This window comes from Pantherophis guttatus, chromosome 1, assembly GCF_059756535.1.
Source record: "Pantherophis guttatus breed Tessera chromosome 1, ASM5975653v1, whole genome shotgun sequence".
Lineage (NCBI taxonomy): Eukaryota > Metazoa > Chordata > Lepidosauria > Squamata > Colubridae > Pantherophis > Pantherophis guttatus.
The window spans coordinates 34,531,866-34,547,502 of record NC_142063.1 but is presented as its reverse complement, the minus strand read 5'-3'; the positions used below and the strand labels follow the sequence as shown (position 1 = coordinate 34,547,502).

Sequence of the window (15,637 nt, the reverse complement as noted above, 5' to 3'; positions counted from 1 at the left end):
ATCTTATAGGTTTCAAAAGGTGTACTTGTTATAGTTCAAATATATTATCCATGATCCTGTGGACAAATATCTACTGTAGCCTTCCTTTACTTGGTACTTTCCCAATGACATAGATGTTAATTCACTTCCAGCCATCAGTTGTAGCTCACTGTATTTACATGGTATAAAGTAGTGAAATAATGCCTGAGAATTAAGACTGTAAATCTAATATGAAACTTAAAGCAACCACTGAGGAAGAACAGCTTGGAGACTGCTGGAAGTCAGGCAAAGGAATTAGCCAACAGTTTAAATCAGAGATTCCTCATATTTGAAGGTTAAAACATGGATAATATATAATGGTCACTTCAAGAAAATAGCTATTATGAAGGAGGAAAGCTGTTTATAACCAAAATGGCAACTATAAAGGATATGACCAGTCATAAAAAATAGTTTATTAAAAGGCAAATTAGTGAACTGCTTTTATCTGCTAGACTCTGTAGGTCCCAAGGATTATTAAATTCCACCTTACTTTTGTTTTGGGATATATATAGGGATACATTCATAAACAAAGACTGAGAATTAAGAACTTTATTTATTTGACTTCCAGATACCGTACAGAATTTTCTCCATGCAGCATGCCAGCTTCCCATTAATTTTGTATAAAATTAAACAAAATTTGTAAAAAGTTCAAAAGTAGAAGGTAGAAGGGTTTTTCATAAGATTAGTGTCCATGGCAACTAAGTGAAAACATCTGACTTAGGTGTGTTTAAAGAAATTTAGTTAATATCATGGACAATGAGGTTTATCAATGGCTGTTAATCATGACATCTACGTGTAACTTTGTGCCTAAATACATAAAGGTGGGAGACACACAGCAAGGAAAAGATCTACAACAGCTAGTCTGCTACCTTCCAGTGCATGGGAGCTTGGAAGAAGAATCTGGTTGCCCAATTTTGGATACAGATTAAATATTCCACTCTCTGCTAAACTCTTTCTAACTTGAATGTCTTCATTTCTGATGCTGTCTTATGTGCTCACTAGGACTTGCATGTCGTTAAAAATTTCTTTCAACTCACTGGGCTGAAGTTCATATATTCAAAAGCAGATTCCAAAAATCCTATCTCGTGGAACTATTCCATGAGTGTTGCATGGAAACATTACTAGACTGCAACCAAAACTAAAACATGAATAAGGCTGCTTTATAGAAAATAGCTGTGAAAGAAAACATCGCATATACAATATAGTTTAGTCACAGAGCTCTCAAGACGTTAAATACTTTGGGTACAAATAAAGTGACATAAACTACTATGATGGAGTTACATCACAATATGAACAAAAAGTCCTCTTTACCTGCATTGCTCCAGAACTAGAGCTGTTTTCTGTGTCCACTGCCGATTAAGATTTTGTAATCTCTTTACAGTGAAGTCACAGAGTGGCAATCTAAAGCTGACTTCATTCAATCTCTCCATTTCAGGAGACAAAGATGTGAGACTCAATAACTGGCTCTGAAAAGAACAAATGAATTAAATACTAGAAAATCATGTTGATTTCTTGCAAATGTTACCCAAAAGAGCAAATCACTTCTTTGATATACGAAGAGGAGCAAAAACTTCCAGGTCTCTCTATACAATTTTGCATACCATAGAAATTAGCATAATAACTATTTATTAATGGGAAAAGTTTTCAGACTACTTTGAAATACCAGGGAAAGGTAAATATCATTGGGCCAAAGACCACACCTAGAGTACTGCATCCAGTTTTGGTCAGCACACTATAAAAAAGATGTTGAGACTCTAGAAAAAATGCAGAGAAGAGCAACCAACCCAATGATTAGGGATTGGAGACTAAAACATATGAAGAACAGTTAAAGGAACTGGGCATGGCTAGTCTAGTGATGAGAAGGACCAGGGGAGACATGATAGCAGTATTTGAGGGGCTGCCACAGAGAGGAAGGGGTCAAGCTATTTTCCAAAGCACCTGAAGGCCAGACAAGGAATAATGAATGGAAACTGAACAAGGAGAGATTTAACCTGGAAATAAGGATAAATTTTCTGATAGTGAGAACAACCAACCAGCTTGCCTTTGGAGGTTGTGGGAACTTCATCACTTGAGACTTTCAAGAAGAGATTGGTCCAATCTCTTCTTGAAAATCTCAAGTGATGACCTACAAGATCCCTTCCATCTGTATTTAATCTGTATTTGTATGTGTTTTGCAAACTGATGTCTTTCATATATTTTGAATTTTAACTCCCAAAGTACCTTCTGATTATATCATGCTGCCTGGGGTCGATGGGAGTTAGAGTTCAAAACACTCAGGAAATACTTCATTGCCTTAACTGTCTTAATTCTGTACTACTATGGCAAATCTAGACAGCATACTAAAAAGCAGAGACATCACTCTGCCAATAAAAGTGTGTATAGTCAAGGCTATGGCTTTCCCAGTTGCAATGTATGGCTGTGAAAGTTGGACCATAAAAAAGGCTGAGCGCCAAAGAATTGAGGCCTTTGAACTATGGTGCTGGAGAAGACTCCTGCGAGTCCCTTGGACTGCAAGGCGATCAAACCGGTCAGTCCTAGAGGAGATCAGTCCTGACTGCTCTTTAGAAGATGAAACTCAAATATTTTGGCCACTTAATGAGAACTCACTGGAGTTCCCAGCCTAATGCTGGGAACGATTGAGGGCAAAAGAAGAAGGGGACGACAGAGAATGAGGTGGCTGGATGGAGTCACTGAAGCAGTAGGCGTGAGTTTAAATGGACTCCAGAGGATGGTAGAGGACAGGAAGGCCTGGAGGAACGTTATCCATGGGGTCATAATGGGGTGGACATGACTTCACAACTACCAACAACTATAAACACAGACTTACCATGAGTAACTCCAAATTTTTATTGTTTTCACATGAATTGTCCAGTATTTCTGTGGAAATTTTAACATGATTTTCCAGTTTTTCCAAGGAATTCCCAAAATTCTCCAGTTGTAAAAGACCATACTGGGGGAAGAAAGAAATATAAAATACTGGTATTCTATCTGATTTAGCATATAGTTTCAAAAATATCGTTTACCTGAAAAAAATGGCAAGTAACAGAAATAAAATGGGCTGTGGTGGCTGTAAACCAGAGATTTAACACTTTAAAACGTAAACAAAAATTGAAAAGGCCAAATTTTGCATCATATAGAACCTTGAATTATCTACTGCCCTGACAATTAAGTTGCAGTCTCTGACAAGATGTCAGCATGCCTGCAGATCTTCCCTATGTCATTTGACTTTTTATCTTTTTTTAAAAAAACATTATTAGTAGCTAGCTTGCTAAATATCAAACATCAGCTTTCAATCTCATATTTGTCTCCAAAGGATGGCTTTTTGAAAAAAAATATATAAATGAGCAGTGACAGAATACATTCTCAAAATTCCAGGGTGGCTCATTATGCCAAAAGCGTGGGGAACCCAGATATATAAATGAAAGGTATTTTCTAAATACAGCATTCAGGAAAATTATACAACTTCCCACTCTCTTCTGAAAATGCTTATATCAAGCAATTAGCAGTACTTGATAAACATCTGCTTTCATCTGTAGCATCTTTTCCAGGTAGGAGATCCTTTGAAGTGGCTGGTGTTTCTCCTGAAGAAGGTTTTGTGTTTCTGGTTCAGCCAACTGAGTTATACTAGTATCGCCTGCTTCAGAAGCCTGAAGATAATATTCTTTGATGTCTTGAAGGCCAAGTTGCAGTCTCTAAAAATAAAGGAATTATGCCTTAAGAGAAGCAATGCAAGACCCCAAAATTAAGATTCTACCTGCCAGATTACAAGGAGGCACTGGAAGAGCAAACTATTAATCTAACTCTTACTCCCTGTCTTTTTGTCTATGCTCATTTTCAAACCCTGATTTTTCACTGCTATTGGCACTAAAGACATCAAGAACGTTCATACAATGCAGCTGAGGTGCAGTTTGTGAATATTACACAGGTCTCCCAAATTAAATCTCAGCTTCCATTGGGGCAGTCTTCTGTGCTATAAATCCAGTGCTAAAACTGGATATGTAGCTGAAAAAATGTGCCCAACTTTATCCTAGGATCTTATAATTTAAAACAATGTTACAATAACAATAGTAATAGCAATATAAACAGTCTTTATAAACTTAAACTGGAAAGCACAAAACAACAAAATTTTCAACTATAGTCTAGAGCAGGGGTGTCAAACTCATGTCATCATTGCAATGTCAAGTGACGTATCGGGACTTTTTCCCTTTTTGCTAAACCGGCTGGGGATGTGGCCAGTGCGTGACACATCCGGCCCAAGGGCCACGAGTTTGACAGCCCTGCTCTTTGTTGTTAGTTGCGAAGTTGTGTCCGACCCATTGCAACCCCATGGACAACGTTCCTCCAGGCCTTCCTATCCTCTACCAACTTCTGGAGTCCATTTAAGCTCATCCCTGCACTAGAGTGTGCTAATTTAGGAATAAGACACATTGAACTTGGTAGGTCTATAGAATAGAGGTGTGGAGAATGTTATACAACTTCATAAGTAGATTTTTTAAAAGCAGAAAAGGTCTGAGTTTAGAAAATCAGATTAGGGAAATACATCAGTCCAACCTTAATCCTATGCTGCATCTTCTAGATATGACATCCTTGTAATGAGAAGATTACAACAAGCTAACCAAACGAGAAGATTCCTCAATAAAGTACAACTGATTTGAGGTATATACATGCAGAGAGTTTGGGAGGGTTATCTTTGTAGGTAACAAATTGGAGGAATCAGGTCCCAGAATTCAAAAAGTCCTATTACTTTTGCTACTTCTTACTTATCTGATTCGTGAATTTGCTCACAGAGTACTTCACTTGAAGTACCTTAAAACACCATTCAGACAATAAATTATTATAGCCACCATTTGTAAACCACAAACTACAGCACCGAAAAGCCATGCTCTCCGGTCATAACACCTTAATTCTGGTAGAGGGTATATTTGAACAAAACTACTATATCTTCTGAAAGATAGTAAGGAGGTCTTCACATAAAACCTAGATTAACCAGACTGATGATGCCCCAGATCTTCAATCCTGAACATTGTTGGGATGCTTAATTCCCTTTAACTTTCTGACTGTATATGGTGAGCAATACAAAGAAAATTAAGAAAACTGTAACTTGGTAGGTCTATTTTATGGAAAGGGAGGGGGAAATGCAATTGAGGAGCACCTTATACAAAGTATATAATTTAATACCATTTCCACTTAACACCAGCTACCTAAAAATCATGCTTTTGAGAATGAGAATCACAGCTTTGTAGTTAATGGGCATCAAATAAGTAGAAAATGCTAATTTACTACCATTAACAACAAATTTTGCCAATAGGACTGATGCTTGCCTGGCTTCTTAAACCTTTTTTCCCTTGTCACTGCTGCTTTTCAGGCTAAATGAGTTCCTTGCTCCAAAGGGGTCCATTTTAATTTCTTCACATTAGGCATCCTGAGCAATTTATTAAGGCCACACACACTTTTCTAACCATTTGCAAAAATGCAGAGAACTTTACCCTAAATCCTCAACCTCAGCTAAAACTGTTAGCACGGTGGAAAAAAGAAGATTAGGCTTAAAAGCACAACAAGTGGTCCGACAGATTCTTAATAGTCATTCACAACTGAAAAGAAAGTGGAAAAAAAATGAATCATCCCCATCCATTAGGGTTCTTCTTTAGAATTACCCTTTATAAAAGAAGAATTGTTTAGCTCTCCACTGCTATTTTTTTGTTAGGTTGTGGGGCGGAGGGACGACTATTAACACCAGATGGCTTTACCAATTGCTTCTTGTTTGACAAAATTATCTTTTTTTAAAAAAAAAACTGTTGTCCAGAGTCATGGAATTATATTGTAGAAAGCTGCTTCTATATTATTATAACGCAGCAGAAGCATTTCTACTGCTGTGTTACTACTTTTTCCTTATTACTGAGGAAAATTCTGAAATATTTCCCCCTACAGTATAGATCTGTTAAATTGATACAAAATGGACGTAGCCTGGCTCTGATTCTGCGAATACTACTGTACACATTTTTTTTAGTTCAAAGGTCAAAGATCTTGGCGTAGAAGAAAGTTGTAATAAAGGTAAGCACTCAGGACCAGCTGAAATATCTTCGGCTTGGAATCATGACTAGGACTACAAGTCCTTAGATCTGTGATGGTGAACCTATGGCACGCATGCTACAGGTGGCACACAGAGCCATATATGTGGGCATGCGAGCATTGCCCTAGCTCAGCTCCAACGTGCATTCTCACACAGACCAGCTGATTTTCGACCCTTCCGGGTCCACCGGAAGTCGGGAAACAGCCTGTTTCCGGCCTCCAGAGGGCCTTGGGGGTGGGGGTGGGGAAGGCCATTTTTGCCTTCCCCAGGCTCCTAGAAAGCCTCTGGAGACGGGGGAGGGCAAAAAACGGACCTTCCAGTCCCACCAGAAGTCAGGAAATGGGCTGTTTCCGGCCTCCAGAGGGCCTCAGGGGGGTGGGGAAGGCCGTTTTCGCCCTTCCCAGGCTCCAAGAAAGCCTCACACCGTGCCAAAAGCAGGGGAAGCAGGAGGGTCATGCATGCATGCATGCATGGATGGGGCGGGCCCCATTGAATTATGGGTGTGGGTGCGAGCACGACCTCCTGTGTTCCCCCCACTTTTCACACGTGACGGCAAAATGGTTAGCCATCACCGCCCTAGATACTCTGGCAAGAAATTGAATTCCTTGGTAAAAATGGTAGGTTCAGATTTATTCTCCATCAGGGTTTTGGGAATTCTTACTCCCAATCCAGATCTTTGTGGGAAAAGATCATGCTTTCCCCCACCTATAATTACACTTCTTTTTGAAAGCACATGTTCATAAAGATAACCTTGATACACACAGGGTGAAACTGGAATATAATTTTTCATCTGGCAAAAGTCTTTACCAACATGAGCTGACTCAAGGATTGGATCCAAGACATTTAAAACACAGCTGTTCTGTTGTTGTACTTTAATTTTCTTTGAATCACCTTTGTAGAAATAAATTATAGTGAACATTTTTAATAACAAAAAAATGGATTTTGTTTACTTCAGCAAGCTTTAATATCATCAGTATTTGATTGAGAGTAGCGCTGGTGGTGGGTGAGTGCTATTTTGCATCCCAAAAGTGAATTTACAGTTTTGCAAAGTTAGTAACAGAAGTCTAAAATAGGATCGGAAAAGGATAATAAGTTGTGTTTTGTGATTTTCATGACCACAATTCTTCATATAAAAATTTAAATTGCATTAGGGAAGTCTATAGGACAAATGCAAGTTTCAGTTTTGATCAAATATTATTTTTGGCCAAGTTGTTTTGTTGTTGAAACAAAGCAACAAGCAACATTCCAATCAATTCCAAATTGAGATATTTGGTATCTATGGACAGTCAGGTTTTGGTATATGCTGGGAAAAGGAGCCTTGGTAGTACAGTGGTTTAATGCACCCTGTAATTAACACAGCTGCCTGCAATTTCTGCAGGTTCGAATCTTACCAGGCTCAAGGTTGACTCAGCCTTCCATCCTTTCTAAGGTAGGTTAAATGAGGACCCAGTTTGTGAGGGCAATAAGCTGACTTTGTATAAAAATATACAAAAGTATGAAGGCTATTGCTTAACGCATTGTAAGCCACCCTGAGTCTCCGGAGAAGGCCGGCATATAAATCAAATTAAAAAAAAAAATCCTCTAAGCCCATTAGCTTTACAAATGCAACTAGCTGGTTACACTGAAACATAAAGTGATGGATTAGAAATTCCCTTACTTGAGCCTTAAAATAGCCCTCCAATTATAATTTACATCTGAACACCAATTTGAGATCATTGTGCTGCTGAAGCAGCATGAAACTGAATCAAACAGATCTGGCAGGAAAGCAGGTTTTCAGTGGAAAAATACAAGCCCTTCCCTATGCAAACTTTTGATTTTCATGGAAGAGGAACCTGGGTGAGGTCAATGAGCTCTAGGATTCCAACTGGCCCACTACAGAACAGGGCTAGATGCTTCCTGTGGCTGCTGGAAAGAACAGAGCGAAGGTTTTCTCTTTTTTGGTTCCAGTAAAACATTAACCTGATGGGAGATATCTACAAGGAAGATATTCCTGCTGACAACCTCTGCCATTTCCCACTACAGCAATCTCTGCCTTTACCACCACGCATATTGGAGTGTACTGATGCAAAAGTTATAGAGATGACAATGGTATTCACATGATGTCTGTGGGGGACTGGCAGCAAGGGACACATACTTGGGAGGGACATAAGAAGGAGGCAGCAGAGAAGGGGAAGAGTCCCCTTCCCTGATATTCACTCCTCCAACAAAAGCAGACACTGCTGTTCCTGCCCTTCTGTGAGGGCAGCAACCTTGCTGGCCTCTTTTTCAAGTCAGGGGAAAACAACATTGGCTTCTTCTTACATTCTTCCATCCTTACTTTTATATTCTCTGCCTTCTCCGTAAGAAAATCCATTGTACAGCTTGAAAGTGTATCAGGCATCAACTGGGAATCATACTGTTCTTCATATTTGTCTAGTTTTGCTGAAACCTCTGTATAGAATTCCCACAAGTGAAAATGTGCACGAGCTTTATGTAGTTTCTCTTCAATATTTTTGTTTGTCAATATCCACCTATAAAAGAGATAAAAGTGGAATACAAGAGCAAGCAATTTACTCAGCATTATTTTTTTAAAAAAAAATATATGAGAAAACAAAATCCACTAATTTATTTGTAATAACAGAATTAAGCAATTTGCTCTGGAGGCTGAAAATATTTCTACTTAAACCCCAATAAGCCTCTAAGGCAGGGGTGAAATCCAGCAGGTTCTGACAGGTTCTGGAGAACTGGTAGCAGAAATTTTGAGTAGTTCAGAGAACCGGCAAATACCACCTCTGGCTGGTCCCAGAGTGGGGTGGGAATGGAGATTTTGCAGTATCCTTCCCCTGCAGTGGGGTGGAAATGGAGATTTTGCAGTATCCTTCCCCTGCCACACCCACCAAGCCATGCCCACCAAGTTACACCACACCCACCAAGCCATGCCCATAGAAGAACTGGTAGTAAAAAAATTTGAATTTCACCACTGCTCTAAGGTCTCTTTGCAGGAAGAATGCCTTTCAGAGGGAAACTTCAATTTCCAAGGAAGATACATTTTTCCTCGCTCCAATGCCTTCCCATTTCTCTTTATGATGTTTCCAGTCAAATTGGAGGCAATGATGGAACAAGCACAGGATTTCTTCCCACACGAGTAATATTGTGGAGGAAACCCAACCAACATGGTTGTAGCTCCTATCTCCGGAGCCCAATGATAGTTCCAAAGAGGATGTTCTCAATTCTAAGCTCACGAACAGCCTGCCTCATAAGAAGGTGCCTCATCTTGAAGGAGGCAGTGATGCACCTTCTCCTTACCTGAACAATATACAACCTGACTGCAACCTTCTCTTCTTGAAGCAGATTGTTGAGAAGTTGGTAGAGCTATTGTTGCATAGAACCCTGAAGAAAAAGGATTATCTGGACCATTTCCAGTCTAGTTTTAAGCCTGGGTATGGGACTGAAAACACACTGGTTGTGTTTGTGCATAAATTTCTAGCAAGGCTAAGAGCAGTGTGACTGTTCTGCTATTGCTTGAACTCAGAGTACCTTTCAGTGCCATTTATCTCTACTCAGAGCATCTTATTTACCATATTTTTCGGAGTATAAGACGCACCTTTTTCCCCCCTAAAAGGGGGTGAAAATTTAGGTGCGTCTCATACACCAAATGCAGCCCCACCCACACACTGGCCCCCACCCTTTGGCCTCTGCCTCCCAGCAGTTACCTCCTTGCAGCAAACAGCAAGAAGAAACAGCTCCTTTCAGCTTCAGCACAGCCTAATTAGCACAAGTTGATTGGATTCGCCTCCCGACTAGCTATTTTGTGTGGGCCTCTGCTGCTTGCTGCAAGGAGGTAAATTGCTGGAGCAGATTTTTTTTCCTTGTGCTAATCAAGCTATGCTGAAAACGAAAATGAAAGTAAGGCAGGCTATTTGCTGTTTGCTGGAGCAAGGCAAAATTGCTGGGAGGCAGAGGAAGAGGCAGATTTCTTTTTCTTGTTTTCCTCACCAAAAAAGGTAGGTGCATGTTATAGTCTGGTGTGTCTTATACTCCAAAAAATATGGTACTTCTGGGTACAATTCAAGATATTGGTTAGAACTGGGAGCAAGCAACTAAGTGCATGCCAGCTACTGGGAATGGTATGGTGTGAAGGGACTGAATTTACTTGTGCCACAGAAAATGAATGAGATTAAAGTTTGAAGAACATGAGGACCTTTAAAAAGTTTCCCAATATAATATTTTTTGTATCTTCTGCTTGGAATTGAAGCAATGGTGGTAGACTGAATCCTTAGTTTAAGGTACCATCGGGTCCTTTTTCTTTTTTAACTTTTTCTTATTTTTCTGCCCAGGAAGGCTATAATTGCAAAAATAATTGCAAAAATTTAGATAAACAGTTGCAATTAGCACAACAGTGTCCAGTGTGCAGAGCAAACTAAAGTGATTTACACAATCACTTTGTCCCTAAAAGATAAGGATGATCAAATTAAAACCATTTTATTGATCTCCTATATAAATTAAGCACTATCTTATGTCTGCTGGCAATAACTGCAATTGCATTAGCCAGAAATAATTTTTTGAAGTCAGACTTCTAAATGGTGAAAGGGGAAAAAAAAAAAGTATTGTACCTTGTGCGTGCCTCTTCGTGTTTTTGCTCAATAATCTCTGAGAATGAGGGATCACACACTTTCTTCAGGTTATCAACAGCAGTCTGGAGCCTAGCCCAGATTTCTTTGTTTCCCTCAGCTTTATCTTGAAGAGACTGTGGAAAGAAATGCCACTTAATTAGTTACAAATATGATGATGCTTGAGATGGTTATTGGTGCGCTACCTTATATCCGTCCTTCCAAGACAGCATATTTTCACCAATTTAGCAGGATGTGGGTTGTGACAAGGTTGCCATTGGTGAGCATGCTTTTCTAGATTGGCAAAAGGGGTGTGTGTGTGTGTGTGTGGTGGTGGTGGGGTGGGGTGTCTTCCAGACTCACTCTTCCTTTCAAGAGGCTTGGAGAACAGAAACATCTTCTCACCTCTTGATCCTTTGGGGCTTAGAAACGTAGTGTGAAAACTCACTAACTTTGTACAAAGAATATGTGCTTCTCCCAAGCTGATAGTCCTGACACTAATGGAGTACAATTCTCATTACAGATTAACTCTCCAGAGCTTTCTACAGATAAAAAACCCTAAAGGATTCTGGTTCATGCTCTCTCTCTCATATTGCTCATGGCACATCATTTTCTCTTTTCCCAAGTTAGAGGAAATTGTAGTTTTGCTGGTTTATTTCATCTGTAAAATCATGATTTATGCTTTCTGCTCCAAGCAAGATCAAGCATCAGGGTTTGTTCTTGATGTTCATTCTCTGGTTTTTAGGTCTTGCATAAATCAATCTGCTACTTCATTTCAAACTAGAGAAATACAGTATGTGGGAGGAACAGCATATGGGCCCAGGATATCTGTTATGATTCAATCATACAACACCACCACATACTCATTTGGCATTAATACCTAGAGCAGCTCCTTATTTTTAAGAAGGAATATTGTGGAACCAGCACATGGAGTTCAGCACATTGGTCTTTGTGAAACATACCTGGAGATCTTCCACTTGCTTTTTCAGTGACTTCATTGTAATGAAAGGATTCTTGCTATGCTCCAGGAAATACACAGCATTTGCAAGCATCAGCCTGATTTCATCCCAAGCTTCATCGTAAGTCTTCCAGTACTCTAAAGCAGATTCTGTAGAAGACTTCAGCTGGGCAACCTGCAAACATACAAGCCTGTGCTTAAAAAGGATGTATATGAAATTACTTACTAGGACATTTGAAAACTGCTCAAGAGATACCCCCTGTTGATTTTCTATTACATCATTTTCTTTCTAATACAGTACATGCTGGATTAAAAAAACCCTCTAAGTATTTATTTAATAATGTAATATATAAATGATTTCAGGAGTACTAGTACATGCTTCAAACGTTCAAAGAAAGAAAAAATCACCAATCTGTATAAGAGACCGCAGTATTAGAATAATTTTCATTATCAATTTAATTTGAGGACAAAGTCCTGTTGTGCTTGTAGAGTTCATTCCAGCATACTTGGTTAACGGAAGACGTACAGGAATAAAAGTATTGGTTTCACTCTCTTGAATGCTGACATCTCAGCAGGAAAACTCACAAATTCAGAAATGCCTGCAGAGTTTTCAACTACAGAAGGAACAGACAACTCAGCTGCAAGTTTTTGTTCCATGAAAGCTGAAAATTGCTATTAAACAGTTTTGGGTTTCTATTATTTCAAAGATTTGTTATAAACTAACTGCAGCTAAGCAGCATCTACAGAACTTTGGCAGTTATTGTACCAAGCATAATGAATTAATGGCTGAATTGGGAGATAAAATCTGGGTTTCATATTTCACTTTTGCCACGATAGCCCACATGCAGAAAAACATTAACAGTTAAGGTTTCAAATTGGAAAAGTAAAAGATGATATTCTTAGCAGCTAGTGCCAATCAGAATAATAGACAATATTTCACTAGATGCGCAAATAGTCTCATTTCATGATGTGCTAGACAAAATCTGCCAACTTTTGACTTTTCCAGTTACAGAAGGTCAATAGTGGATTACATTCTCTTGTAACTGAGATCTCAGTAAACACTGACTTTTAGGATGTGTCAAAACTTTTAAATTTAGCCATCTGTCAAAAATATCCACCAAGCACAGAAGTTTTGTTATTTACTTATTGGCCTATGATTCTGAAAGTTATAAAAAATCAGATATGGTATATAGAAGGTGAGCATAGAATTTATTACTTCAGAATCTCAGGTCATCCAATGAACTAATAGGAGGCTCAAGTCTTTTTTTCAGACAACCCATAATAATCTTGTGGAATTCATTGCCCTGAGAGGTGGAGATAACCATCAACTAAGAAATGCCAAAACAATCAGGCACATTATGGAGGATAAACAATCAGTAGCAGCTATTCATAATGATGACATATCATTAACTTCACTATTAGATTGCACTGGTTGGTCTTTAATCACACTAAAAATAATTGATTTCCTTTTTCAGTATTAGAGAAAATACAGTCCCAGTTACTAAGGAGCAAATGGAGCTTCCTTGGCTCCCATGTATTGTTGGTTGATTTCTGCCTGATCATTAAAGTCATCTAAGTTGACTTCTTGATTAATTTAAATTTGTGAGATCTAGTAGGATGGCACATCTAGTTCACAGAAAATATCATAGTTTTAATTTCTAACAATCATAACAGAAGATCGTCCTCTCAATTCTGGACATGTGAGTAGGTAGGAAAACTGCTTTTAATTATTAGCAAAGGAAATATCCTTTTTCTGTCTAGACCCACTATAACAGCATCTACAATCATCTATTAACATTTATACTTTAATTTTCTCTTAAACAAAAGTTTGTTTAAGTAGATGAGAGCATTTCAGATATAAATGGAAGTGGTAAAATTAAGAAAGATTAGATAATACTTTTGAATTCAAATGATTGCAGACATGCAACAGAACTATTCATTCAGAAGCTGAACTGCACATGAAAACCTGAGAGTCTTCAGACCAAACTATACATTGTATTTATTATCTGTTTTTCTTTTCTTTATACCTATTTTAAGAATATAGATATCTCATTTTCCCTTCGAGGATCCTATCTTTGTGTAGAATGGTTTCAAATCCTAGCTTGGAAAGAAACCACTGGGTGACATTTAACAAGTCATTAATTCTTATACATAGCCAAATATAAAGATATCAACCTGATTGATAATGCTAGTTCTCATTTCAGCCAAATCGGTGGTTGTGAACCCTACTTTCTTGGCAGTATCAGCACAATCCTTTAAAGCTGTGAGATTGTTTTTCAGTTGATCCACTTCCTTAGACTTCACAGCAAGCTGATTTTCTAACACCTGATAAATAGACATAAAAGGAAAGACATTATTCTTTGAGTAGAATTTGGGGGGGGGATCAACATTTAACATTAGAACGTGGGGCATATTTTCTAAAGATCAACGCCAAGTAACATGTTAAATTAAATGGAACAAAAGTTTTTTTTTTAATACTTAAGAACAACATAAGCATAGCCCAATTGGATCAAATCAAGTCTCATAGTAGTCCAGTGTTTTATTTCTCAGTTCTCATACCTTATAAACAGGAGATGAAGACATACCTCTTTTCCATCACTGTTCCCTGAGTTTTGTATTTGGAGACATGCTGATATCAGAGAGGGGGGGGAAGGGAGGGGGAGGGGGGAGGTATGGAGATATACAGTAGATATAGATATATATGCTTGCATGCATGCATGTATGCATGTATGTAATCCACCCTTAAAACTGTGTAACATACCGGTTCAATACTATGTAACCCTACAGGTTAATAATGCATTACATCAATAAGTCTCTTTTGCCCGTTCTAAATCTTTTCCAATCTGTTTCAATGGATAGCTCCCAGTCTCACTGCTTTGAGAAAAAGACATTTTGTTCACTTATCCATTTTCTCTAGGCTTTGTACACCTTGATCCTATACTCCCTGTCTCAGATCCTTTTTCTCTAAACTGAAGAGTTCCAGGCAGTCTTTTGTCATAAGGAAGGCCATCAATAATTTTGGTTGTCCTTTTTTCCAATTATGTTATATCCTTTCCAAATGCATACACAGTGTTCCAGATGGAGACAGACTGTGGATTTGTATAAAGGAATGTCAGAATTGTCAATTTTATTTTCAATCTTTTTCTAATGATCCCCAACATGGAATTTGCCTTTTCCACACTGAACACTGATTCAAAAATCTTATTGATCTTTGACCCCAATATTTTTCCAGATTAGATATATACAGCTCAGCATATATGAAATCCAGGGGAAGGGGAAGTTTGGCTGCAAAGTGCAACTTAACTGCCACTTAGGTGACTATTAATTCACTGTAATGAGCTCCTTATATCAGAAAACAAAGCTCCTTATCTATATATATATCCACTCTTGGTTTTTATTCCAAGTATTTTATTATTATATTCAAACTTGCATGAAGTTCATTTATAAACAAACTAAAAAAAAAAAAATCCACTGGTGTCATTACAGAATTTTAAGGAGGGGATCTCCAATCCCCAAGCTGTGGCCCAATACCATGCCATGGCCCATTTGGAACTGGGCTGTGGAAGGGGAGGGGGGGCAAGCGTGCCTGTGCTGCCACTCACACAGAACAATCCTCTCTCCCCCACCCCCGCTGGTCCACAAAGCTGAAAGGTTGGGGAAAACTGCCTTAAAGGAATGCAGTTATGTCCTTCGATTGAGAGAGTTGCCCATTTATTTTTACATTTTGAATTCTGTTAGCAATTCATAAAAGAACAGGCAATCATGCCACTAAATTTCTTAGCAGCCTTTGATGGGGTACTTGGTTAAAGGCTTTTTGGAAATCTAAATATATAAAGTCAACAGGTTCACTTTCATGCCTTTCAGCATTTTAAAACACTCTAAGAGAGCTGAGACACGATTTACTTTATCTATTTATTAAAGGTATATTCCGCCCATCTCACTCTTTATGGAATCTATGTTGATTCTTTATGGAATCTATGTTGATTTTCCTTCAGCAAGACT

The 15,637-nt window shown here is 38.5% G+C and overlaps 1 protein-coding gene across 16 annotated transcripts in view; it reads right to left on the bottom strand.

Annotated features, from left to right (window-relative positions):
* Positions 1 to 15,637, bottom strand: part of SYNE2 (spectrin repeat containing nuclear envelope protein 2) — a 220,818-nt gene that overhangs the window by 46,704 nt on the left and 158,477 nt on the right. For all 16 annotated transcript variants that reach the window (XM_034433561.3, XM_034433565.3, XM_034433563.3 and 13 more), the window contains 7 exons: positions 13,811 to 13,960; positions 11,640 to 11,810; positions 10,681 to 10,814; positions 8,406 to 8,598; positions 3,528 to 3,710; positions 2,846 to 2,968; positions 1,330 to 1,484 (listed from right to left, as the gene is read on the bottom strand). In XM_034433561.3, the coding sequence (XP_034289452.2) occupies positions 1,330 to 1,484; positions 2,846 to 2,968; positions 3,528 to 3,710; positions 8,406 to 8,598; positions 10,681 to 10,814; positions 11,640 to 11,810; positions 13,811 to 13,960 (1,109 nt within the window). The remainder of the gene's footprint in view (positions 1 to 1,329; positions 1,485 to 2,845; positions 2,969 to 3,527; positions 3,711 to 8,405; positions 8,599 to 10,680; positions 10,815 to 11,639; positions 11,811 to 13,810; positions 13,961 to 15,637) is intronic.